The sequence below is a fragment of the Sparassis crispa genome (assembly GCF_003851025.1).
Source record: "Sparassis crispa DNA, contig_000001F, whole genome shotgun sequence".
Taxonomy (NCBI): Eukaryota; Fungi; Basidiomycota; class Agaricomycetes; order Polyporales; family Sparassidaceae; genus Sparassis; species Sparassis crispa.
Genome location: NW_020939748.1, coordinates 3,737,989 through 3,762,133, shown reverse-complemented (window position 1 = coordinate 3,762,133; position 24,145 = coordinate 3,737,989). Strand labels below are relative to the sequence as shown.

Here is a 24,145-nt window from a genome sequence, read left to right as displayed (position 1 = left end):
ACAGCTGTTCATTCACTGCTTTGCCAAGTGTTACATATATAAGGTCATGCCTAGTTCACGACAACGGCGGCACAGCCGCTACGGTTTTATCATCAACGTCGAGAAGGCCGCGCAGGTCGCGCTCGTTCACAATCCAAGGTTACGCGCGAAGGCCGAACGAGATGGGATCATTGCACAAATGGGTGAGCTCCCTGGTTGACTACACGGTCGCGAAGGTAAACCGTGAGGTGCCCATTCCCGAACTGCTTGCTGGGAACGCATGGATCGGAAGTGGCCGCAGCAGTCTCTGCTGGGTTCTTCCCATGAGGATGCTACCCCAGTACCGCACCCCAGAGGACGAACGGCAACTGCGGAAGTTCCAGAAGATGGTTGGGCTGGGTGGCAATCCTGTCATTATGGCGTCTTGCGACTCACTTGAACCTGCGCGGTACAAGACTATGGAGACGCCGGAATTTCTTATTGAGTGGTCTCTTCCCTCTTTCACGGAGCGCTCTATGTCGGGAGAGTTGACAGTGGATAAGTTGTTGGCGTCCTACTATGGCCCCGAAATGCCCGAAGTCCAGAGCTTGTCGCTGGAGGACACGCATAAGCTATTTGCTACTGGGAAGACGGAGGTACTAGTCTATGTTCTGTCACTGACAAAATCATTTACGCAGAAGGTTCTTGATGAGGAATCGCAATAATGTTCACATTTGCCTCCCGTCTCCTCTGCACGGTAGTCTGCACCGCGCTGTAACATTAACAGTATGCATCACCACTGAAATCTGGATGGCGAAACTGTCCCGGAATCGACAATCTTGATCCTTCTTGTTGTGTTATAAGGAGTATCCGACGCCGAGCGCTCACTGTCATGACATCTCTTGCTATCCTTGCACCACACGGAGCTTCTACTTAGACCTCTTCTTCCTCAGACGGTGAAGTTTATCGCTGACGTGCAGATATCGTATGCGGACCAACACAACATTTGCACCATTCATTCCCCCGTGGGCATATACTGGCGTCTCCATCATCTTCTTGATGGGTCCGCCGTCGCCGTTTCTTCGACAGTCTCTTGCGGAGAGGAATTCGCGCTCGCGTCAACGGCTTTGACCCGTTTCCGCGACATCTTCTTTGGCATGCGTCACTGTAAAGTGACAATCGGGCCTCATCGACATCGCTGGACACGTCGACCACGTCGTCATCTTCCTTTTCTTCCGCTGATTCCACCGTTTTCGACTTCGGCTCCGCTTTCGCCTTCGCAAAATGGTGAAATGATAAGACTTGTCGCGAACAGTAGATTATTCCAGGTCTATAGGGACGGAGGAGGGTTGGCCATCGGGGAGTTCTTCCCCCGATGGGTAGAGGTGACGGGGGTCCCTGGTGAACGGTCACATTATGTGAATATTTGACAGTGCCCGTACGCGTAGTCCCTCAGGCCTCAGGCCTCAGCTCTTGAGTTTTTTGTGTGCGAGTCGGTACTTCATCTCTCTTTGCTGCCGCCTAGTAGTTTACGACAGCCATTAATGAGAGCAACGACATGGCTCACATGACCTGATTTGCAGCATGCATCACTAGTGCGAATGAAACCAGGCGGTATACGTACAACATAACCCAAACGGTCAAACCCCAACTGAAAGTATGTACAACTGTCGTTCACTCACAAGTCAGAGCTATTCATTCACTGCTTTGCCAAATATTCCACAGGACTACCATGCCTAGCTCAGGACAGCGGTGGCCCACATACTACGGTTTTATCATCAACATCGAAAAGGCCGTCCAGGTCGCGCTCGTTCACAATCCTGTCCTACGCGCGAAGGCCGAACTAGACGGGATAGACAAATGCGTGGGCACCCTGGTTGACTACACAGTGGGGAAGGTAAACCGTGAGGTGCCCATTCTCGATCTGCTTATGGGGGAGGCGTGGATCGGAAGTGGCCGCAGCAGTCTTTGCTGGGCGCTTCCAAGGAGGATGCTACCACAGTACCGCACCCCAAAGGACGAGCGGCAACTGCGGAAATTCCAGAAGATGGTTGGGCTGGGCGGGAATCCCCTCATCATGGCGTCTTGCGACGGACCAGAACCTGCGCGCTACAAGACTATGGAGACGCCGGAATTTCTCATTGAGTGGTCTCTCTTGTCTTTCATACGGCGCTGTAGGTCGGGAGAGGTGACAGTGGAAAAGTTGTTGATGTCCTATGGTCCCGAAATGCCCGATGTCCAAAGCTTGTCACTGGAGGACATGCCTAAGCCGCTTGTTACTGGGAAGACAGAGGTGCGAGTGTGTTTATGTTCTCTTATGTTCAGTCACTGACAATTGTGTACGCAGAAGACTGACGATGAGAAATCTGAATAACGTACATGCATGCTTGCCTCCCGTCTGCTCTCCACGATAATCTGCAATGTAATATAATGCGAACCATATACGTAATCACCACTGAAAAAAATCACCCGAATGGTGAAACTGTCGCGGAATTGTCTTGATGTTAGCAGCGGCAGAATACCTTCCATTTATGGTATCTCACCTTCTCCTTTCGACCTCTGGTGATTTCATACCAGGTTTTCTTCTGTGATGTACTAGAGCCGAAGGTGACTACGGAGCTGAGCTATAGTTAGTGAGTGCAGGTGGCACGTATTTCCCGACTCCATCGAACGGTACGCTTGTTGAGCACATCTCTGGAGCTTTCAAAAGACAATAAACAATACAAGTAGAATCGTGGCTTGCGCTGGGTGCTCGCGAACCAATCTGAAAATATTCAGTATCGAGTAAGTTACCCTCTCACCAAGTAGCCTAGGCGTGTATACAGAGCCTGTTTCAACTAGTCTCCCAAAGGCAGTGTAGCTACTCTGCTTCAACCTTCGTGTCTCAGGATATCCGTATCTGACGTCTGCTTTCCTTAAGGGGGGTGTTTCTAAGAGGTCGGCCGCGCGGAACATTGCCGAGCCGGCACGTCATGTGCACGTACAAACAGATCATAACTTATCGAACGCGTCTTGTTTACACGCGTCTCGCGATCGTTAGAGCGCGTCCCTGCTGTCCACTCTCGACTAGCGACCTCGTCTCATCATGTATTATTTATTTCTCTGACATCTAAGTCTGAATGTCTGCTGTTTCGCTCCCATTGGACCGGTCCAATGGGATACCTTATGACTGGACCCCCGAGGAAGGTCTTGATAAATTGAAGAAGCTCGTCTCACCGTTACTAAAATATGAACCACGCAATTTTCAATTGTACGACTCAGCCTGCATCCTTAATGGTCGCGACGTCTTTTGTATCACGGCTACTGGCGATGGAAAGTCAGCACTCATCTACATACCAGCATTGGCGCAACGAGACATTATTGTTGTGGTGATTCAGCCAACAAATTTTCTGGAGAGTGATTTGGTACAAGTGCAGCCCACTTTGAAGTCAAACATGTAGTTGATTACTTTTACAGGTTTCCAGTCTTCTTGCGAAAGGACTGCAAGCAACAGTTATCAATGCGGAGAGTCTAGCCGAAGCTCGCAAAGCCGGACGAGACCTGTGGAAGGAGGCGCGCGAGTGCCGCTGGCAGATCCTTACATTCTCGCCGGAGACTCTGAGGACAGCTGAATTTAGCAGGCTCATCCAGAATCACCAATTTCGTGCACAGTGGAGGGTACTGGTGACCGACGAGGCACATATAGTGGATGAATGGGGTGCCGACTTCCGAACAGCATACTCGGACATTTGGTCATGTCCATCGCACCTCGTATTTGTTGCCTTGTCTGCCAGTGTCGAACCAGGGCCCCAGACGATGAATATACTGCATTGTCTCGGTTTCCGCAAAGACCATTATCTCTTCGACAGACGTGATTGTGAGCGCCACAATGTTGATTTCATCTTCCGAACAATGCAGTATCCCTCTACCGGCCACGAATTTCGAGATCTAGATTGGCTCATCCCTGAAACCATGACGAAAGCCTCCGATGTTGAAAAATTGGTACTGTACTGCGACACCATTGAACTCGGCCATCGTGTTGCACACTACCTTTCGGAGTCTCCTTCCTCTGCCATTGAAGAGCCTGGGCCACATCCTTATCCGCCATATGCACTCCATCAACTGCCCGGAATGCAAGCGCGAGGGTTTTGCAGCCTTGTATGAGAGAGAAGATGAACAGCGAAGTGCTATATTTGTGGCAACTGCTGTTCTCGAAGTGGGTGTGAACATCCCGGGTCTTCGGCGTGTCATTAGCTATGGAGGAAGCAAGAGTGCATCATCGTGGATTCAAGAGGGCGGCCGGCCTGCACGAGAACCAAACACTCACGGAGAGGCGATCTTCTATGTGAAGAAATCCGACATCGATGCCGCCATTACCTATGTGCAGTCAGAACCCGTAGATGAACGACTGTTAACAGCACGCGATAGCAATGCCCATATTGGAGAAGACGATCGTACAGCCTCAGACGTAGAAGCTGGTGCTGCGGAGAGAAGGAGTGAAGGTGATGCCTTCTGTACTGATGATCTTGCGATGCCTGGTCCGTCGGAAAATGGGAATGATGATGGAGAAGGTCTGTGCCTTGACTACCTAGGCTGGACGTTTGTGTTGGAGGCTTCGGGATGACCTTATTAGTCAATCCGGAGCATCCAGGTAGTCGGGCGATATTCCCCGATATCTTATTCAGCATCGAAGGATACAGTAGCTACGAGAACTATGTAGTATGTTCTGGACTAGTCTACTGGGGTAGTATATAAGGAGGGACCTCTTGCAGGTCCCACTAATAATATCTCTTCCCCAAATCACTCACTCGGAGGAATTCATACGAGCTGCGCTAATAGGTTATGAGCCCCGCTAGCTTATAGCTTATACTTTACCAGCTTCTACTTACTTGTTACACACTCTGACTATCGGTAGTTACAATGTCGAGTACTACCGAATCTCGTGACAGCCTGTCGTCCTTGTTCCGAATTGAGCAACTTCGCGATGACAACTGGCTCCCATGGAAGCGCCATACTATGGCGATCTTGAGGGAGCATGGTGTCTTGAAATATGTCGATGGAACATCGGAGAAGCTGAAGCCAGCAAATGCAACAACACCAACGGCAGGAGAAACGGCGGCGATCACGAAATGGGTTGAGGGCGATCAAAAGGCCCAGACCGTTATCGAGCTGCTGTTGAGCGACTCGCAGATGATACACATTGCGGACGCTACAATGGCTGCGGAGATGTGGAACCAATTGAAGTTAGTAAAGGAGGCGAGTGGACAACTGGGGATAATGGCGTACCGAAGGAAATTCTATCGCACAGTTGCCACGGAAGGCAGCAATATTGCAGCGCATATCACGGAGCTCCGCCGGACACAGGAGCAGCTACACATGATGGGTAGCAAGGTGTCGGATGACGAATTTCGAACGATCCTGATCACATCGTTACCGGAGTCTTGGGACCAGTTCACATCTGCGTACCTGGGTGCAACAAGCCAGAAGGACAAGTTGCCGACATCGCATGAATTGATAGCCATCTTGCTCGAAGAATACTGGTGCCGGCGAGAGAAAGGCAGTGTTGACGAGTCTGCACTGGCAGCACGTGGGTGGTGGACCCAGCCGAAGAATACCACACAGGGCGGAATGGACAGGAAGTCCGACACGGAGTGCTGGAATTGCCATAAGCGTGGACACACTCAACATGAGTGTTGGTCGAAAGGCGGCGGCATGGCAGGTCAGGGACCGCGAAGCAAGAAAGGCGGCCGTGCGCAGGCGCGCACGAACCAGGCACAGTCAACGAACAATGTGCTGCGAGATGTCCCGTTCCGCACAGACGAGGCGACCTGTGCCGGGCAACAATTTAGTAGTCAGTTCTCGCGTTATGACTGGCTAGCTGACTCTGGAATGACATCACATGTTACGAACCTTCGTGATGCGATGACAGACTATGTGCTGCTTGAGGCCTCGTCGATTGCCGGGATCGGAGACCAGAGTGTGCGCGCTCTCGGGCGTGGCACTGTGGAAGTCAATAGCAGGATCAGAGGCAACACATGTACTTTTCGCTTGAAAGATGTCCTGTACGCACCGAAAGCGACAAATAATTTGGTGTCACTGAGCCGCCTGGATGAAGCGGGCGGACACTTTGATGGCGGTGCCGGAGGAATAATGCTGCGAGAAAGCAGCGGCCACATCATTGCGCAAGGCCGAAAAGTCGGCCGATTGTACTTGCTCAACATGCGGGCCAAGGCTGCTATGCCGAGTGAAGAGCGCGCGAACATTGCGCGCGACGATAGCGACTCGTGGGAGTCGTGGCACCGGAGATATGGACACCTGGGATTCGCAGGATTAGAGAAGCTCTACAAGGAAAACTTGGTGGAGGGACTCACCGTTGATGAAAACTCGATGCCACTGACACAGTGCGAAGCCTGCATTCAAGCCAAACACCATGCATATCCGAAGGAGGCAGAGGACCGAACTCAGATGCCAGGTGAGCTGACGCACAGTGACATCTGGGGCCCTGCACGTATAGCGTCGATTGCCGGATCGCGATACTACATATCGTTCACGGACGACTGCACACGGAGGTGCCAAGTACTGTTTATGAAGCATAAGAGTGAGGCTTTCAAGAAAGTCAAAGGATACCTCACCTTTATTGAACGACACTTCGGGCACCTGCCGAAGATATTGCGCGTCGATAATGGGTCCGAATACATTAATAAGGACCTGAAGGGATGGTGCCGTGAGAAGGGAATTGAGCTGCAAACAACAGCACCATACTCACCTTCGCAGAATGGTGTAGCTGAGCGATTTAATTGCACGCTATTGGAGCTTGCTCGTGCAATGTTGATTGTGAGGAAGCTTCCAAACTTCCTCTGGGCGGAAGCTGTTGCATATGCAGCATACCTGCGAAATTGAGCGCTGACAAAAGCACTGCACGGGAAAACTCCGGAAGAGGCGTGGACGGGCAAGAAGCCCAATGTCGCGCACCTACGAGAATTTGGGTTAGATGTCTGGATTCTGATGGAAGGCCAGAATCTCTCGAAACTTGAGCCAAAGTCGAAGAAACACACCTTTGTAGGTTTTGCTGATGGCCCAAAGGCCGTGCGCTACTACGATGTGGGTGCGTGCTCGATCCGAGTCTCGCAAAATTTTGTATTCGCGGATGCCCCAAACTCAGCAAGCAATGTTCCTGTACATCAGCTTGATGACAGTGACAGGCTGCCGCTCGAGGGGGAGTCAGGGGGAGCTGTCAAGCAGCAGCCTCCCACATCTGCATCAAAACCAGCATCAGTACCTGTCAAAGCTGATCAGTCTAACAAGAAACACGATGGAAACTACATTACAGAGGAAGACTTACCTCCCGAGATACAGGAGAGCATGCAAGAGCGACCAACATTCTTGCCTGCACCCCCGAAGATCCCTCTTCATCGTACGACCCACGCTATGCAGGACCACAACTATCGAAGGATGGATAACCCCCGCGCGCAGCTCGTGAAGTCGCGCGAGCTGCCGGGAGTGCCAAAAGAGAATGCACCTGGTGAGAGTGCGAAAGTTGCCATGACGCCCAAAGAATTTGAAGAGATTGCACAGGTGCTGTATGCAACAGCACTGGCATCAGGTGACAGAACGGCGAGTGCGGGAGATGAGCCGTGAAGCCTCGTGGAGGCCCAAGCCTCTCCGAAATGGCCAGAATGGGAAAAAGCTGTAAAAGCGGAATATGATCAGCTGCAGGGCATGAGGACTTGGGAGCTACAAGACTTACCAAAAGATCGAAATGCTGTGGGCTGCAAGTGGGTCTTCCAGAAGAAAACTAACAAGGAGGGTCAGGTTGTCAAGTACAAAGCCAGATTAGTGGCACAGGGGTACTCACAGATCCCAGGGATGGATTTCCTTGAAACCTTTGCCCCTGTAGTTCATCTTGAGTCCATCAGGGCCATCCTAGCATTAGCAGCAGTCAATAACTGGGAAATTGGCCAGATAGATGTTAAGGGAGCTTACCTGAATGGAGACCTCCAGGAGGAGATCTACATGCGACAGCCGGAAGGCTTCAATGACGAAAGTGGACGTGTTTGTCGACTCCACAAGATGCTCTATGGACTAAAGCAGTCTGGGCGTGAATGAAACCGCAAGCTGCACCGCGAGCTGACGGAGCTCGGGTATAAGCGACTGGAGGCGGATCCGTGTGTATACCTGCGGGAGCAAAAAGGAGAAGTTCAGATTATTACAGTATGGGTGGATGACTTACTGTTATTCACCAACTCTCCGAAGCTCATGGAGGAGCTCAAGCACGACCTGCAGGACCTCTTCGAAGTCATGGACCTTGGCGAGCCGCAGAAAATCATTGGGATTGAAATCGAGCGAGATAGGGAAGTGGGAAAAATCCAAATCTCGCAACAGCACTACATCAAGAGCATTCTCAAGCGATACCAGCTTGAGAACGCCAATGCTGTAGGGATGCCGCTCGATCTGAATGTGGCGTTCACAGCAGAGGACGAGAACGAGGAGGTGGACGACCATTTGGCGGGAGGTTACGCGTCGATGGTGGGATCGCTGATGTATGCAGCAGTGGGAACAAGGCCAGATATTTCCTACGCTGTGCAGACGCTGAGCAAATATACAGCGTGCCCATGATCTGTCCATTGGACAGTGGCAAAACGCGTTCTACGGTACCTCGCAGGAACACGTGACTCGTGTGTCATGTACACGCGACGCAATTCGGACGCGCTGAACGGAAATATAATAGGAGGATATACGGACGCGGATTATGCGTCAGACCATGACCGAAAATCAGTCTCGGGTCATGTCTTTTACTTGGGAGGTGGAGCCGTAGCATGGAGTTCGAAGAAACAAACAACGATGGCAACATCTTCGACAGAAGCTGAGTATACAGCACTCGCGCACGCGACACATCAAGCAATATGGCTGCGAAACTTACTGGCAGAACTCGGGTTTGCACAAGAAGAACCCACAGAAATTTATTGTGATAACCAGGCAGCGATCGCGATAGCACGTGACCCGCAGTATCATGCGCGGTCGAAGCACTTTGACGTGCAGAATCATTTCGTGCGTGAAAAGGTGGAAAATGGCATTATTCAATTGTGCTACTGTCCTACAGATGAGATGGTAGCAGATGTATTTACTAAGGCCCTACCCAAGCCTAAGCACCAAAAGTTCACATTGGAACTTGGGATGCTTCCAGCTTGAGGGGGAGTGTTGGAGGCTTCAGGATGACCTTATTAGTCAATCCGGAGCATCCAGGTAGTCGGGCGATATTCCCCGATATCTTATTCAGCATCGAAGGATACAGTAGCTACGAGAACTATGTAGTATGTTCTGGACTAGTCTACTGGTGTAGTATATAAAGAGGGACCTCTTGCAGGTCCCACTAATAATATCTCTTCCCCAAATCACTCACTCGGAGGAATTCATACGAGCTGCGCTAATAGTTTGTACTCACTGTCAGGTGGTCAGGATTGAGTGACAATGCAACCACTGTACAGACTACTGCCAGTGTAGTCACCGCTACGAAGACAAACTCTCTTCCGAAGGAGCTGCATATCATGAAGACAGCGGTGAGCTCACGCAAAAGTATTCCCGGCCCTGGTAAACGAATCTGCACCGTGCGGCTTCTGATTGTTGCCACGCACGCTCGAGGGTACTGCATCACATGACAAATCAACTTCATTTATGGAAACCCTGGCGTGTCTCGAGACTGCGGGCGATGCAGCTCCTGTCTTCCTCGCCCAGTTCCCACACCCCGAGTTCTACCGAGCGAGAACAATGGAGAGGAAGCATCTGAGAACTCACCAGAAATTCAGGGTGATCCCGATGTGCCCAAAGTTCCTGCATACATGAAGCTTAACACAAAGGATATCAATCACGTTGCGGTGAGGCTCTGCGCAGCTGCTTGCGACCTTCGCAGGAGCGGCTCCTCAAAGCTAGATAGGCTGTTCATCAGCCCACAATGCTTCCTTGATGAGATGTACGTGAAGAAGATTACACGTGATTTCCATCTCGTGGACTCTAGATCAGTTCTTGCATCGCGCTTGAGCGGGTGGCAGTATTGGGAGGACTCTGGGGCTGCACTGTGGGATGCTGTGAAGAAGATTGCTGATGAGATGTGTGAGCTCCTCAGGGTGCGCCACGAGGAAATGTTGGGAAAACAGCGAGCTAACAGACAGAAGAAGCGCGAGGAGGAAGTTTGAGCAGAACTGGCAGCTGTGGGACTGAACAGCATCAAACAGGTCATGCTGAAAGTCAAAATACCAAGTGTGTGCTCCATGGTGGCACCTCAAGCCGTGGAATCGAGCACTCCGCCATGGCCAGGACCTCAGCCTCCAGTGCGCACTGGGCTCCTTGCACCTGTGCCATCGGCACAGTTCTATAATATCTCAGGAGGAGCTTCTTCACTCGGAAAACGTCGCGCCTCGACATCTGAAAGCACAGACGCACCGGAGAAGAAAAGATCTCGAATTGGAACCAAGGCAATGGTGAGTACCCGTCGCATCTGGCATTCTGGATGTCCATTTGCAGAGGTTGACATAGTCGATGATAGAGCACAAGCAAAAGTACTACAACAACAGCCTGTCAAAAGGAGAATTCAGCCCCGTCTTCAGCCGCTTTTCTGCGATGTTCTACTCGGCTGTCAGCTATGCACCCGTAAACGTACGAGTGCCTAATAAAATACTCACAGCTCCTTGCAGTCGTCACTCCCCCCCCTCTGACTCGGAGTCTGATGTGCTCACATCACTGTCATCTAATACTGACAGAATGCCATCTTCATCTGCGCTGTCTGAACTGCCCTCGAGCAACTGTCCATTGAAGAGAATATTCGGAAGCGGTGCGTCCGACGCATCATGCATGACATCTGGGCCAACGCCTTCAACAGTCTGATCTGTGGTGAGCTCCTCGTCTCCATGAATGGCTCCTGCGTCCCGCACTGTTCTTGTGATAAAGTCCTTTATTCGCTTCCCATCTGCCAAGCGCTCATAGCCCATCGCAAAATCATCCTTCGCCGGGTGTGCAGCCATGCGGCCTGCACGAAAGCAGTGAAGTTCTTGTTCTATCATATTGCACATGAGCTCATTCATGCTCGCTTGCTTGGCTGACCGTCAGTGGGAACTCCCCTTGCGTAGTAGCCGGACAGTGTCTCGCATTGACACGATAGCCTGAAGGAAAGCACGGATGTTCATAGCGACGATGTTCTTGAAAAATTCTCCCCCGAAAGGATTATCCTTGCGCTGTGACATTTTCTTCAGCTGTTTAATATTTTTCTCCTGTAAGAGGTCCATAGGGAACCAACACCCCTCAATACCAGACAGATTGCACAGCCAGTTGTTTTTGATTGCGGTCTTCAGTTCTTCTGAGTATTCAAATTCAAATTGGCAAGTGAATTCAAGTAGCTCATTAGCATATTTACTTCGACCGGATCCTGCAAAGGTGAAGGTCCAGATCTTCATGACGATCAACAAGAATGCAAGGCGCCCGATAAAGACTGCCACTCACGGCCATCACATTCATTGCCCGTCCAATATCCCCATCTGCGATTGCACATTGGAACTCATAGTGGATAATGCTATCCCGCATATGCAGAATAGTGTTTGCCAAGACTTGGTCACCGGGAAATGGCTCGGCACCTATCTCTGTACCTTCCGCCACATCTCTTGTCCATGGCGTACCATTTCCAAAAAATGCTTGAGGCTGACCTCCCACAGGGTTGAGCGCACGGTCGTACGCATCTGCAGTCAAATAATGATCACAGATCTCAACCGCCAACTTGAGCAACTGCTCGTACACCACGGAATGTGAACAAAAATACTCCTTGAGGTTCTCAGCCTTGAGATGGATTCTGAAATTGTCTGTCAGCCACTTTCTTGGATGTATGCTGCCCGGTGTACCTCCAACAGTCCAGTATTTCTGCTTTCAGCATGTCGAAAACCAGGTGCTGTGTCGGATAGTAATCAGGCCGTTTTTGGTCCTTCACCTTGCGCCCCAACAAGACATTTGCCGCGCGGAATGATGAGAGATCATCCGCAGTTGAGGTCCCCCAGTGCGTACTCAAAATGTGTTCCAGGTCCGCCCAACCCATGTGCCAAAGCTGGATGAGGGGCAGAACCCAGCCATGTCGGGAGTAACCATGCAGGCAAGTTGCAACATATTTCTTCAACGTGCGCAACTTCTTGACAGTAGACTGATCACTGCCAACAAGAATTAGCCCCTTCTCTACTTCCTCTTTGGACATCTGGAGTTGGTCCATCAGAAGATCCTCTAATACCTTTGCATTCTCAGCAGTGTTCCCCTCATTGTGATTGGATGTCGTGAGTGGGTGGACTCCTGTCTGACGTCCCGTGCGCATACGATGAACCATCAGTGTTGTTTTCAGCTGCAACTGGACCATCTCGTGATGTACCGCCAATGCCGGCACCGCTTCGACTAGAAAGCTCAGTATGTGAGTAGTGATGGTAGCATTCAACCTTTCCCAGTCGACCCACTTATACAGCGTCTCGAGGTTGAGATCCTTCCTGCGCTCCGCTTGCTGTGCATGGTGAAGGCGGTTGACGTCAAAAGCTTTGGTCACGTCACAGTCATCTAGTTCCACGAATGTTGCCGCCGTGCCATTGTGGATTGTATCCTTCTGGCCTAAGTCCAGATCCCACGCTCGTGACATTTGGTTGATGTTGTCATATATCAGCAAGAATGCACGAGACTTTGCCTTCTGCTGAATGAGGCTCTTGGCAGACTGCGAGAGACTGTGCAACAGCTTGAGGACAGATGTGTACGAGACCGTGAAGCTGAAGCGAGTGAGAATAGCATATACTCCATGTTGTGAGGTGTGTGTGAAGAGCCATACACCAACAACTTTCCGAAAAGCTGAAAAGTGAAGATTTCGGGCACTCATCAGGAGGACGAGAGCGACCAGGACAATCTAGAGAGCTTAGATATTAAATGCCCAGTAACACACAGAGAGTCTTCACAGTACATACCACGAAAGGGTCTCAGCGATTCTTACCGATCCCGTGCAGGGCATCCTTTGTGAGATACGCAGCATAGGACGTGGCAGGCTGAGCTATGCTCGCACTGGTTGGTATCACCGTTGTTGCAGGAGGGATTGTCTCAATGGCAGTAGTATTCATGATCGTCATGGCACTTGCACTGCTAGTAGTGCTTGCGGGGGTGGTGGTAGATGCGCGACCATCGGTGGAAGCAGCTGTGGCAGCATTCATGGGAACGACAGCAGTCGCAGTGCTTGCACTATGTGCAGCCAGTGTGACTGGTTGTGGTTGTCATACGGGTCGTCTTCCAGGAGGCATAGCGCACGCTACGAGTAAGTGTAGGATGGTTGAGCCCCTCTTTTCAACAAGGAGTAATATATTTTTCAGGGAAAAGTTAAGGACAAAGTCCCAAGTCGCATTCGAATTTTTCAGGTGAAATCCACTGCCTTTACCAGACACTTCTTCGGCCTCCAAATTGACTACAGCCTCCACTTTTTGGATAGCCCATTCTTGCAAATGACTGCGTGCCATCTTGGCCTGCTTGGAGCCCTCCACGATGTTTGCAGGAAGCATTGATGCCGTACGTGATCCGGTTAGAGCGCTGTGTTTGCTTGAGTACATCAGCTCGGCAATATCTTGAGCTTGAATGGTGGAACAATCTGAGAGAAAATGAGCCACCATCTGTAAATGAACTTGCGATATATTCTTGTCGCCGGCTGCGAGTTCCGTGAAGACAGCCTGGAGGAAGGAACTGAGGGTCCATCGACACTGCTGGATGAGCTTTAATATGGCCTCAAGATGTGCAATCTGGGTTTTATCGAAAGAAACAGCTGGCGAGACCGTTGCTGGCTTCGATGGCCCTGCCATGGAGAGCTTCGTGCCAGAGACACTTAGCAGAGACACTTAGCCGCCTCCGCGGGCTACACCGCCATACCAAGGACCAACCAAAATTGGTCCAAGATTGGTCCAAGACCAATCTGACCAATCTGAACCCTAACCCCAAATTGACTGACCAAAACGATCTCACCTGACCTCCCGACATACAGGCTCTTCGAAAAGATCCTCTCATTTGTTCTGCATGTTTACATATTTAGACTCCAAAAAGTATATTACAAACTAGTGTTACATAGGAGTACAAGCTGCTCAAGCCAGTAGAGCAGAAAGGGAAGAATTCATAACAAAACACTGGCAGGGCAAGCATGAGAGTGCCCAGCAAACTGCACCAAAGGGGCAGGAGCAAGAGTGATAGTGACAGGGGAGGACTCGGAGGCTGCTGAGGCAGCGCATGTTGACCAAAATGGAACAGCATGCCCCCGCTGCCATGGCAGTGGTGCACCCATCAACAATGAGAGGATGGTCAGTAGGAGCACATGCTGTGAACAACAGGACATCAGCGGTATGCTGACAAGTGGATGGAAATAGAATGAAAGATGGGACGGTCCGTACCTAAGGCCCTGGTCAACACCAGATGGTGAGGAATAATATTACAGCAAAGTGAACTCCGAGCAGCATAGTGCATGCACATTATGCTGCCCGCTCGTCCATCTTGCTGCAATATTAGAAGAGAAGAGTGCTTACCAATTACATCCCCTGTACAAGGGCTTGCCTGAGGTTGAGGGCTGCGTACATGTACGTACAATGTTCGCACTCGAGAATGCTTCCTCGCCGCCTGTGGTGGCGCACCCAAATGTTGAAGGTGTGAGCTATTAGCCGAGTCCGCATATGGTTGACATGACACTTGAGGTGCATCTTTCATAGTGTGTTGACCGATATTGAAGTTGCGGAAATAGAATGAGCGAGATACAGTCTCGCCGACACGCGTGTCGGTGAGAAATTCCTTGGTACCATTTTGGCACTTCGCGCCAAAATCCTTGGATGGTCCCCGGCCCGCCGGCTGTGGGGAAAATCCTTGGAATGACCAATTTGCCCCTCCGCATCTGAGAAAGCAGTAACGTGACTCTACAATACTTGAGCTTCCACTGTAGCCAACATTACTGTACTTTCCAGCTCCGTCTAAATTGTCCGACCTCTCAACTAACCCCCCGCGTCAGAAAGCAGACTAGTTTCAACTGCCGACTGAGGGAACCTCTAGATATGGGGTATTACATAAGCGCATTGATTGCCTAGTGTGACAGCGAAGAGATCCTCTCGAAAGCCATTGCTTTCGTTGCGTAGCCTCTCTAGTAAGTCCATCCTCCTGGCGTGAATTCGTTCACGTGCTTACATCCCCTGATTTGCAGCATGCAGCATAATTAAGACAGAACCAGGTCATGTACATTGTGCACACAATCTAAACCCCGAACCGTCAATGGTATGTTGTCATTCATTTATGAGCCAGAGCAATTCATTCACTGCTTTGCCAAATATTACATAGAGCGCCGATGCCTACTTTACGACAGCGGTTGCCCACCCGCTACAGATTTATCATCAACGTCGAGAAGGCTGCGCAGGTCACACTCGTTCATAATCCAAGGTTATACGCGAAGGCCGAACGAGATGGGATGCATAACTGGGTAGACATCTTGGTTGACTACACGGTGGCGAAGGTAAGCCGTGAGGTGCCCATTCCTGAACTGTTTGCTGGGAACGCATGGATTGGAAGTGGCCACAGCAGTCTCTGCTGGATTCTTCCCATGAGGATGCTACCACAGTATTGCACACCAGAGGATGAGTGGCAACTGCGGAAGTTCCAGAAGATGGTTGGCCTGGGCGGGAATCCTGTCATCATGGTGTCTTGCAATGGAGTGGAACCTGCACGCTACAAGACCATGGAGACGCCGGAATTCCTCATTGAGTGGTCTCTCCTCTCTTTCACGGAGCACTGTATGTCGGGAGAGTTGACAGTGGAGAAGTTGTTGGCCTCCTACCATGGCCTCGAAATGCCCGATGTCCAGAGCTTGTCGCTGGAGGATGCGTCTAAGCCCCTTGTAACTGCAAAGATGGAGGTACGAGTGCATTTATGCTCCCTTATGCCACTGACAATTGTGTATGCAGAAGACTGATGATGAGAAATCCTAATAACATACACACTTGCTTCCCGCCAGCTCTGCATGATAGTCTGCACTGTACTGTAACCATATGTATTTCCACCGAACTGAATGGCGAAGTGGTCCCAGAATCCACAATTTTGATCTTCGTTCCATACTCTCAGAAACGAGTATCTGTCCTGAGCGCTGAGCCTTCAAAACTTCAACTCCCTCAAGCTCGTTTGAACCGGAATCACATCCATTGAAAGGATCATCAACTTCCTTCTGTGATTGGCATTTCCAACAATGAATCATCTTGCTGAGGACTCATGATCGGAAATCAGATGTAGATCAGATGTAGAACTTGTTTTTTAAATCCATGTCCAGTATATGTTTTAGAAAATAGCCTAATAGGGATGTATATTTTATGAGACTTGCCTTTTTTATCGAAATTTACCGGACTAGGATGAGCACTTATAAGCCGAAGTTATGCCGAGCCCGCAGATTCGTACATATCAACCGGTCACGCCCAACTGAAAGTATATCCTTGTTCACTCATACACTAGAGCTATGTATTGAATGCCCTGATATTAGAGCCACCATGCCTAGTTCACGAGCGGTGGCGCACCTACTACGGATTTATCATCAACATCGAGAAGGCCGTCCAGGTCGCGCTCGTTCACAATCCAGTCTTACGTGCAGAGGCCGAACGAGATGGGATGGACAAATGGGTGGACGTCCTGGTGGACTACACAGTGAGGAAGGTAAACCGAGAGGTGCCCATTCCCGAGCTGGTTACTGGGGAAGCGTGGATCGGAAGTGGCCACAGCAGTCTCTGCTGGTCTCTTCCAAGTAGGATGTTACCACAGTATCGCACTCCAAAGGATGAGCGGCAACTGTGGAAATTCCAGAAGATGGTTGGCCTGGGCAGGAAGCCCCTCATCTTGACATCTTGTGATGGACGAGAACCTTCACGCTACAAGACCATGGAAACGCCGGAGTTTCTTATTGAGTGGTCTCTCTTGTCTTTCATACGTCGCTGTATGTCAGGAGAGATGACAGTGGAGAAGTTGTTGGCATCCTATGGTTCTGAAATGCCCGATGTCCAGAGCTTGTTGCTGGAGGACATGCCGAAGCCGCTTGTTACTGGGAGGATGGAGGTACGAGTGCATTTATGTTCCCTTATGTTCAGTCACTGACGATTGTGTATGCAGAAGACTGATGAAGAGGAATCCCAATAACATACTTGCCCGTCTGCTCTTCACGATAGTTTGTAATGTAATGTAACACGAACCTTGTACATCACCACTAAAAAAGAATTACTTGAATGGCGAAACTGTCGCAGAATTGACTTGATCTCAATACGGTGTAGGGGAATACCTTCCATTTATGGTATCTCACCTTCTCCTTTTGATCTTTGGTCCTTGATGTTGTACCAGGTTTTCTTCTGTGGTGTGCTAGAAGGAGATCACAGAGCTGAATTATAGTTGGTGAGTGCAGCTAGCACGTATGTCCCGACTCCATCGAATGGTATGCTTCTTGTGCACGTCTCCGGAGCTGTCAAAAGACAATAAACAATATAAGTAGATCCGTGGCCCGCGCTGGGTGCTCACGAACTAATCTGAACATTTAGTATTGAGTAAGTTACCCTCTCAGCAAGTAGCCTAGGCATATACAGAGACTGTTTCGGCCACCGAATGAGGGAACCTCTGGAGCGAAACAGGCGGGAACAAATGTGCGGTATTACATAAGCATGTTGATTGAAGTGTATGGGCGCCTAGTATGCCGATTCTCTCATAAGCAATTGCTTTCGTACGTAGCCTCTCAGGTAAGTCCACCCTCCTAGCGTGAATTCGCTGATGTGCTTATATCCCCTGATTTGCAGCATGCAGCATAATTAAGATGGAACCAGGTAGAGTACATTGTGCACACAATCCAAACCCCGAACTGATGGTATGTCATCATTCATTTATGAGCCAAAGCAATTCATTCACTGCTTTGCCAAATATTACATAGAGCGCCGATGCCTATTTCACGACAGCGATGGCCCACCTGCTACAGTTTTATCATCAACATTGAGAAGGCCGTGCAGGTCGTGCTCATTCACAATCCAAGCTTACGCGCAAAGGCTGAACGAGACGGGATGGACAGATGGGCAAGTGTTCTGGTTGATTACACAGTGGCGAAGGTCAACTGTGAGGTGCCCATTCCTGAACTGCTTATTGGGATCACCTGGATTGGAAGCAGCTGAAGTAGTCTGTGCTGGGCTCTTCCCATGAGGATGCTACCCCAGTGCCACACACCAGAGGATGAGCGGCAACTGCGGAAATTCCAGAAGATGGTTGGGCTGGGCAGGAATCCTGTCATTATGGTGTCTTGCGATGGACCTGAACCTGCGCGGTACAAGACTATGGAAACACCGGACTTTCTCATTGAGTGGTCTATCCTCTCTTTCACGGAGCACTCTATGTCAGGAGAGTTGACGGTGGAGAAGTTGTTGGCCTCCTACGATGGCCCCGAAATGCCCGATGTCCAGAGCTTGTCGCTGGAGGACACGCCTAAGCTGCTTGTTACTGCGAAGACGGAGGTACGAGTGCATTTACGCTTCCTTATGTTCAGTCACTGACAATTGTGTACTTGCAAGGTTGATGATAAGATATCCTAATAACATACACACTTGCCTCACTTTGTTCTGCACAATAGTCTACGCCGCACTGTAATGTTAACCATATGCACCACCAGTCACTGTTTTGCCATACTGGGAATACATTTCGGTGGCTCCAAAATAAATCTCTTGAATGGCGAAACAGTCCCTGAATAGACAATCTTGACTCTTCCTGTCATGTTCTAGGAAACGAATATCCGACGGGAGTGCTGGGCGCTCAACTTCGTTCGAACGGGATTGTCATAGGGCGGGATGAATGACACTGCCATCTATAAGCAGCAGACAAGTGATTCTGCGTACAGATCGAGACATCACTGGAAGGCCACACAGAACAAGAATGTTCAAGCAAAAGTTGTGGGTAACGTCTCCTTCTGGTGGGAATTGATTTTTTATAGTCGAGATGAACGCTCCACCGACGTCTGCGAGCCTGCGAGTACGACGACGGTTAAGCGCTGGCTTTGTAAGCGTGACGTTCACTGGAAGGCGGGCGACACGTGTTTCATCCTAGAGGTCCGTGCGCACTTCCCCTAAGTAGGAAGGAAGAGCGCACACGTCACCTCACCTCCTCTCTCTCTACACGCCGCTGCCCCATCCTGGTCTCACTTTTTTCTACCTCCGATCTCACAGATCTCACACCATGACTGGCTCTATCGCTCTCACAAGCGCGGCCAACAAAGACACATCAACGATCCAGTCCGAATCAGGCTCCGGCAGCTCAGGAGGACCTAATCTCCCAGGGCCAGCGCCCCTGACGACCGAGGAGAAGAAGACCGAGAACCTGGCGAGAGTTGCTCGCAATCTCCTTTTGCAGCAGCGCAGAGATGCGCAGGAGACTAACGTTCCCGCTGATGAACCGCTTCTCCACATTATATCCCGTCCTTCCACTCCCACCCCTATGTTACCTCCCACACCCTTTTCTTCGGCTAATAATTGTGTTGGTCTCCTTTCCGCATTCTCTCAATTCTCCCCGGGTTCCCAGAAAAAAGTCCAAACCCTGATTAATTCCTCGCTACCTTTACCTACTAATGCACTCCCTGATTCCGTCCCAAAATTACTTTTCTCTATCGAACGTGAACGCCCGTCCTCTTCCACTTCCCACACTCAGAGCTTCGGTATACATCCCTTTATCCTTAACCTCGGACACAATGGAGTACACATTCCGTTATCATTATTTACCACTTCCACTACAAACAAATTACATAATCACGCCACCTCCATCAAGCAGAACATCATTTATAATTCTAGCGGCACAAAATGTCACCTAATGGATCTCACGCAATTTCAAGCGGAATCAGATATGGATGTCGCGGACTGGCACGAAGCCTGGAACTGTTACAATCTGTTCCTTCGCACACACGCAGACAAAGCAGTGGCTCAGCACGCACACGTTATTCCATTTCTCCCGAAGCGCACAACGAGGATGCATACCAGCGACGCTTTGAGGCGGTCAAACTGGAAGAACTCAGAACTCAGATTATAACCGACAGGCAGGCGCCGCGCACACAGTTCTCCGGGCCTGACAGGAACGCCAGCAGAGGCAGTCGGGCATTCGAGCCTTATGACCGAGACGCCCGTCGCAACCCTCGCAACGTCTCCATGGAGAAGCCTCCCTTTCGAGACAGCAAGGGAGCTGACTCTGGGTCCACTCCCCTCTGCCTCTGCTGCCGCCGGCCCGGACACAAGTTCTCTCAATGCACGGAAACGTCGACAGCGCAAGGCATCGAAACACTCTCGCGATACCTCAACAACAAGCTTGTCCTGCGATCCAATTCCTCCCCCCTCTGCATCACCTTCCAGCTCAACTCTCCCAAATGTGTTTGCAAACAGCACCATCCCGAGCAACATATCTGTTCATTCTGCGGCTCCTCCGAGCATGGAGCCTGCGCGAGAAAATGCACATAATGAGGGCGACGTGACCCTCCTTCTTGGCGCGTGGCTACGTCTTCTTGATGATTTCGTGGAGTGGTATCCCCCTCCAAATATCTCCACTCCCGATGAGCTGCATGTGTACCTGGATGGCCTGCAAATTGAGCCCTCTCCTTTCGATCAAGATCCTGACTTCTCACTTGTTCTCACTCCTTACTCCACGCCCGACTTCCAGCGCTATCTTGACAACGCCGGCCTCCTTGCACGATATCCTGAACTCTGCTTCAAAATCACACACAGCTTCCCACTTGGCGATCTCGCACCAATCCTTGAGTCTTTCACTCCCAACAACCTGCCGAGTGCAAACGATCATATGGAGGTCATTCGTGAATACATTTCGGAAGAACTCGCTCTCGGCCGCTTCACCGGTCCCTTCACGCGCGCGCAGCTCGAAACAAAGATCGGACCCTTTCGATCATCTCCTCTCCAAGTCGCGACCAAAGTGGGGGCTTGCGGTGAACTGGACAAATTTCGCATATGTCGCCATCTCTCGTACAAGGGTACGCTGGGCCAATCCGTCAACGATGAGATTGATGCCAAGGATTATCCTACTCGATGAGGCAAAGCGACAGATGTAGAGAAAATCGTAAGCCCTCACTCTTCTCTCTCTCACGTGCATCTCTCTTCGATCGCTCATGCACATTATCTCTCTCCTCTCTCTTCGTGCATTGTTTGTTCTCAGCCATACATGGTCTCTCTTTCTGCACACTCCTATACTCCGGCTCTCAGTTTCCCATCTTCATGATGTCTACCTATCGCTCCTAGCATGCTCCCTCTTCTCTTCTTCTCACGCACTCTCCCCACTCACTCCATGCGCTCTCCTGATCCTCCCTCATACCATCTTCCTTCCTCTCTCTCATTCTCCCATGAGACTGGTGGATGTGTTTCGCCGAAAAGAGGTCGTGCTGTCAAAAGGGTTCACCCCTCCAGATGCTCACCTACTATCAGCTCGAAATGCACATCACTATCGAGGGGGACCACGATTCACATCGCTAACACTTATCTCCCCTACTCGTCATCCCACATCAGCATCAGATGCTCATGCCTCCCCACTGATGCCACTCAGATCTCCTCCGCACTGCTCGGCACACAAGCGGTGACATTAGACATCGCGGGCGCATATCATATGGTTCCGGTGAAGCCGGACCACAAACGATTTCTCGTCGTATTTTTTCTCAGTTTCTTCTACATGGATCATAATGTACCATTTGGTCTCGCGTCGGCATCAGGTCTCCAAGGCGAGATCGCTGATGCCACGGTGGATGTCTGGGAGTCCCTCGCAGTATCCCCCATCGTCAAATGGGTGGATGACTTCACACTTTTTCGATTTCCATGTGAAATTGGGCCCTTCGTGGAAGACGGCTTTCGCTACCGCTACGATCTCACTTATGCGAAAGAACTGATCGCACCCTTATGTATTCCTTGGCACTCTACGAAAGACCAAGAATTTGCAAACTCTTTCGATTATGTCGGATTCCACTGGGACATTGCGCAGCGCACCGTCTCCCTCTCCGAGCGCAAACGATTAAAATACTCTGCTCACCTACTCCTCTTTCTCCAGACATACGAGAACTCTCAAGTACCGAAGAAGGAAGCAGAACGCATCATCGGGAAACTCTCCCACATCACCTTTGTACACTCACGCGGTCGCTTATACATGAGCAATCTATACGCCTGGCTCCGCACCTTCCACACGGACTTCATCCCATGCTACATGCGATCCTCCATCATCTCAGATCTCAAGTGGTGGTTAACTGAGCTCTCCATCCCCTTTGCACCGCGCTCACTCACCCCTCACGGCCCCACTCGAGACTACGGTATTTGGGTCGATGCGTCCACCAGCATGGGCATAGGCATCATATGGAATGGCCACTGGGCTGCTTGGCGCGCTGTCGATGGCTGGAAAGTACCCGGTCGGGACATTGGTTGGCTCGAGGGCGTCGCAGCCGAAATTGCCATTCTCATCGCATATGAACTAGGTATTCGGGATGCAGGCATCCTGATTCGGAGTGACAATGAGGGCGTCATTGGTGCCTTCGAGAAGGGTCGTTCCAACAATGCGGAGACGAACCTCTGCATTCGTCGTTCTGAAGAAGTCTTCCGTGTCACTGGCCTATCAGCATCTCTCATATATGTCAATACCAAAGACAATCTCGCGGACCCCGTGTCACGTGGCATCCACCCTGATGACTCCCTTCGTCTGCCTCTCTCCATTGCTCTCCCAGCTCCCATAGCCCCCCTCTTCTCCCATGAATGATTCCTCTCCCATCGCCCACCTCCTGCAAGATGTTGACATCGACGCGGAGGCAGCTGCCTTTTTCTCACAGGTCAATAGTGATGTCCGGCATGTTGCCACTCTCCCACCATCCGGGGGACACGTACGCATTCCCCGTCGTCCATCCTCTCTGAACTGTATCGCCCCCTCCTCGCATCGCCCTCTCGTTCTCGCCAGTGATCGGGTCCTACTCTGGACCACCCCTCATTCACACTCCTTCCAACGATCTCTCGATAGCCTCCTCCCCTCCACTGCAGTGCTCAAACTCTTCCAAGTCATGTTATGCTCACTTGACGAATCTACACACGGAGCGGGTCTCCTACGCTTCACTCAGTACTGTGACCAACATCGCATTCCAGAACTTCAGCGCATGCCGGCCTCCGAATCGCTCCTTTCCACATTCGCAGCATCTGCCGCCGGTGCGATCTCAGACAACACCCTCTCCAACTGGCTTGCGGGTCTTCACTTCTGGCACACCATCAACGGTGCGGTATGGCACGGACATGACATGCTGCGTCACGTTCGACGTGGCATCGCGAAATTGGTTCCACCCGACTCGAAGCGGGCCAAGCATCCTCCGGTCACCATTGAAGCGATGGTGATCCTCAAAGATGGCCTTGACCTCTCAAACGTGTTCGACGCGGCTGTCTGGGCCCTCGTGAGCATCGCCTTCTGGTGCTGTTGTCGGTAGGCCTCTCCTCTTTGCTACTCTCACTTTCTCACTCCCTCCCTCTCCCCCTCCCCGTTCTCACTCCTCTTCACACCGGTCAAACCTGTACTCACCTCCCGTGCATAGTTTAGGGGAATTGGTCATTCCGAGCACCAATCTCTTTGATCCACTCAAACATGTCTCGCGCTCCGTGCTCCCCATCGCATTCGATCGTCTGGCCAATGGAGCTGAGTTCGCCACCTTTCACATCCCGTGGACCAAGACGACGTTGCAGGAGGGCGCCGACATCTCGATCACAGCGCGCATTCACTCTACATGCCCACTCGTGGCGCTTCGCCATCACCTCTCTTGCAACATCGACATCCCCACCTCCGCTCCCCTCTTCGCATTCGAGACTGCGGCCGGTGGCTGGTCTCCCATGACCAAGCACTGGTTCATGCAGTGCTGCAATACCATCTGGGTTTCCGCCGGTTTTCCAGACATGCCGGGCCATGCCTTCCGTATCGGGGGCGCCACGGAACTACTCCTGCAGGGTGTCAACCCGGACGTGGTCGCGACACAAGGCCGCTGGAAATCACAGGCGTTCCTGGAGTATTGGCGTCGCATCGAATCGATCCTCCCTCTTTTCATTTCCAATGCATCACACTCTTCTCGCGCACTACACATTGGCTCCGCCATGGACTCATTCTCTCGTCGTCACCGTCTCGTTTCGTGTGCTCCTACCTAATA

General features: G+C 51.0%; 13 protein-coding genes across 13 annotated transcripts; 11 read left to right on the top strand and 2 right to left on the bottom strand.

Moving 5' to 3' along the window:
- Window positions 1-161: 161 nt before the first annotated feature.
- SCP_0213490 (hypothetical protein) lies at window positions 162-683 on the top strand (the record flags this gene model as incomplete). The annotated part of the gene is made up of 1 exon (XM_027755258.1): window positions 162-683. The coding sequence occupies one exon, from the start codon at window positions 162-164 to the stop codon at window positions 681-683; it is 522 nt and encodes a 173-aa protein (XP_027611059.1).
- A 1,007-nt stretch (window positions 684-1,690) lies between these two features.
- SCP_0213480 (hypothetical protein) lies at window positions 1,691-2,332 on the top strand (the record flags this gene model as incomplete). Its single annotated transcript, XM_027755257.1, has 2 exons — window positions 1,691-2,251; window positions 2,306-2,332. 2 exons carry the CDS (start codon window positions 1,691-1,693, stop codon window positions 2,330-2,332), a joined length of 588 nt encoding a protein of 195 aa, XP_027611058.1.
- Window positions 2,333-4,045: 1,713 nt separating this feature from the next.
- SCP_0213470 (hypothetical protein) lies at window positions 4,046-4,561 on the top strand (the record flags this gene model as incomplete). The annotated part of the gene is made up of 1 exon (XM_027755256.1): window positions 4,046-4,561. One exon carries the CDS (start codon window positions 4,046-4,048, stop codon window positions 4,559-4,561), a length of 516 nt encoding a protein of 171 aa, XP_027611057.1.
- A 296-nt stretch (window positions 4,562-4,857) lies between these two features.
- SCP_0213460 (hypothetical protein) lies at window positions 4,858-6,837 on the top strand (the record flags this gene model as incomplete). Its single annotated transcript, XM_027755255.1, has 1 exon — window positions 4,858-6,837. The coding sequence occupies one exon, from the start codon at window positions 4,858-4,860 to the stop codon at window positions 6,835-6,837; it is 1,980 nt and encodes a 659-aa protein (XP_027611056.1).
- A 105-nt stretch (window positions 6,838-6,942) lies between these two features.
- On the top strand, window positions 6,943-7,575 carry SCP_0213450 (hypothetical protein; the record flags this gene model as incomplete). The annotated part of the gene is made up of 1 exon (XM_027755254.1): window positions 6,943-7,575. The coding sequence occupies one exon, from the start codon at window positions 6,943-6,945 to the stop codon at window positions 7,573-7,575; it is 633 nt and encodes a 210-aa protein (XP_027611055.1).
- Window positions 7,576-7,803: 228 nt separating this feature from the next.
- Window positions 7,804-8,553, top strand: SCP_0213440 (hypothetical protein; the record flags this gene model as incomplete). Its single annotated transcript, XM_027755253.1, has 2 exons — window positions 7,804-7,989; window positions 8,053-8,553. The coding sequence occupies 2 exons, from the start codon at window positions 7,804-7,806 to the stop codon at window positions 8,551-8,553; spliced, it is 687 nt and encodes a 228-aa protein (XP_027611054.1).
- A 1,220-nt stretch (window positions 8,554-9,773) lies between these two features.
- Window positions 9,774-10,127, top strand: SCP_0213430 (hypothetical protein; the record flags this gene model as incomplete). The annotated part of the gene is made up of 1 exon (XM_027755252.1): window positions 9,774-10,127. One exon carries the CDS (start codon window positions 9,774-9,776, stop codon window positions 10,125-10,127), a length of 354 nt encoding a protein of 117 aa, XP_027611053.1.
- Window positions 10,128-10,628: 501 nt separating this feature from the next.
- SCP_0213420 (hypothetical protein) lies at window positions 10,629-10,952 on the bottom strand (the record flags this gene model as incomplete). Its single annotated transcript, XM_027755251.1, has 1 exon — window positions 10,629-10,952. One exon carries the CDS (start codon window positions 10,950-10,952, stop codon window positions 10,629-10,631), a length of 324 nt encoding a protein of 107 aa, XP_027611052.1.
- Window positions 10,953-11,033: 81 nt separating this feature from the next.
- SCP_0213410 (hypothetical protein) lies at window positions 11,034-12,820 on the bottom strand (the record flags this gene model as incomplete). Its single annotated transcript, XM_027755250.1, has 3 exons — window positions 11,034-11,375; window positions 11,428-11,770; window positions 11,820-12,820. The coding sequence occupies 3 exons, from the start codon at window positions 12,818-12,820 to the stop codon at window positions 11,034-11,036; spliced, it is 1,686 nt and encodes a 561-aa protein (XP_027611051.1).
- Window positions 12,821-15,295: 2,475 nt separating this feature from the next.
- Window positions 15,296-15,932, top strand: SCP_0213400 (hypothetical protein; the record flags this gene model as incomplete). The annotated part of the gene is made up of 2 exons (XM_027755249.1): window positions 15,296-15,859; window positions 15,909-15,932. 2 exons carry the CDS (start codon window positions 15,296-15,298, stop codon window positions 15,930-15,932), a joined length of 588 nt encoding a protein of 195 aa, XP_027611050.1.
- A 2,223-nt stretch (window positions 15,933-18,155) lies between these two features.
- Window positions 18,156-18,545, top strand: SCP_0213390 (hypothetical protein; the record flags this gene model as incomplete). Its single annotated transcript, XM_027755248.1, has 2 exons — window positions 18,156-18,467; window positions 18,525-18,545. 2 exons carry the CDS (start codon window positions 18,156-18,158, stop codon window positions 18,543-18,545), a joined length of 333 nt encoding a protein of 110 aa, XP_027611049.1.
- Window positions 18,546-19,182: 637 nt separating this feature from the next.
- Window positions 19,183-20,025, top strand: SCP_0213380 (hypothetical protein; the record flags this gene model as incomplete). Its single annotated transcript, XM_027755247.1, has 1 exon — window positions 19,183-20,025. One exon carries the CDS (start codon window positions 19,183-19,185, stop codon window positions 20,023-20,025), a length of 843 nt encoding a protein of 280 aa, XP_027611048.1.
- Window positions 20,026-20,103: 78 nt separating this feature from the next.
- Window positions 20,104-24,143, top strand: SCP_0213370 (hypothetical protein; the record flags this gene model as incomplete). Its single annotated transcript, XM_027755246.1, has 4 exons — window positions 20,104-20,913; window positions 21,538-22,605; window positions 22,706-23,433; window positions 23,543-24,143. The coding sequence occupies 4 exons, from the start codon at window positions 20,104-20,106 to the stop codon at window positions 24,141-24,143; spliced, it is 3,207 nt and encodes a 1,068-aa protein (XP_027611047.1).
- Window positions 24,144-24,145: the final 2 nt, after the last annotated feature.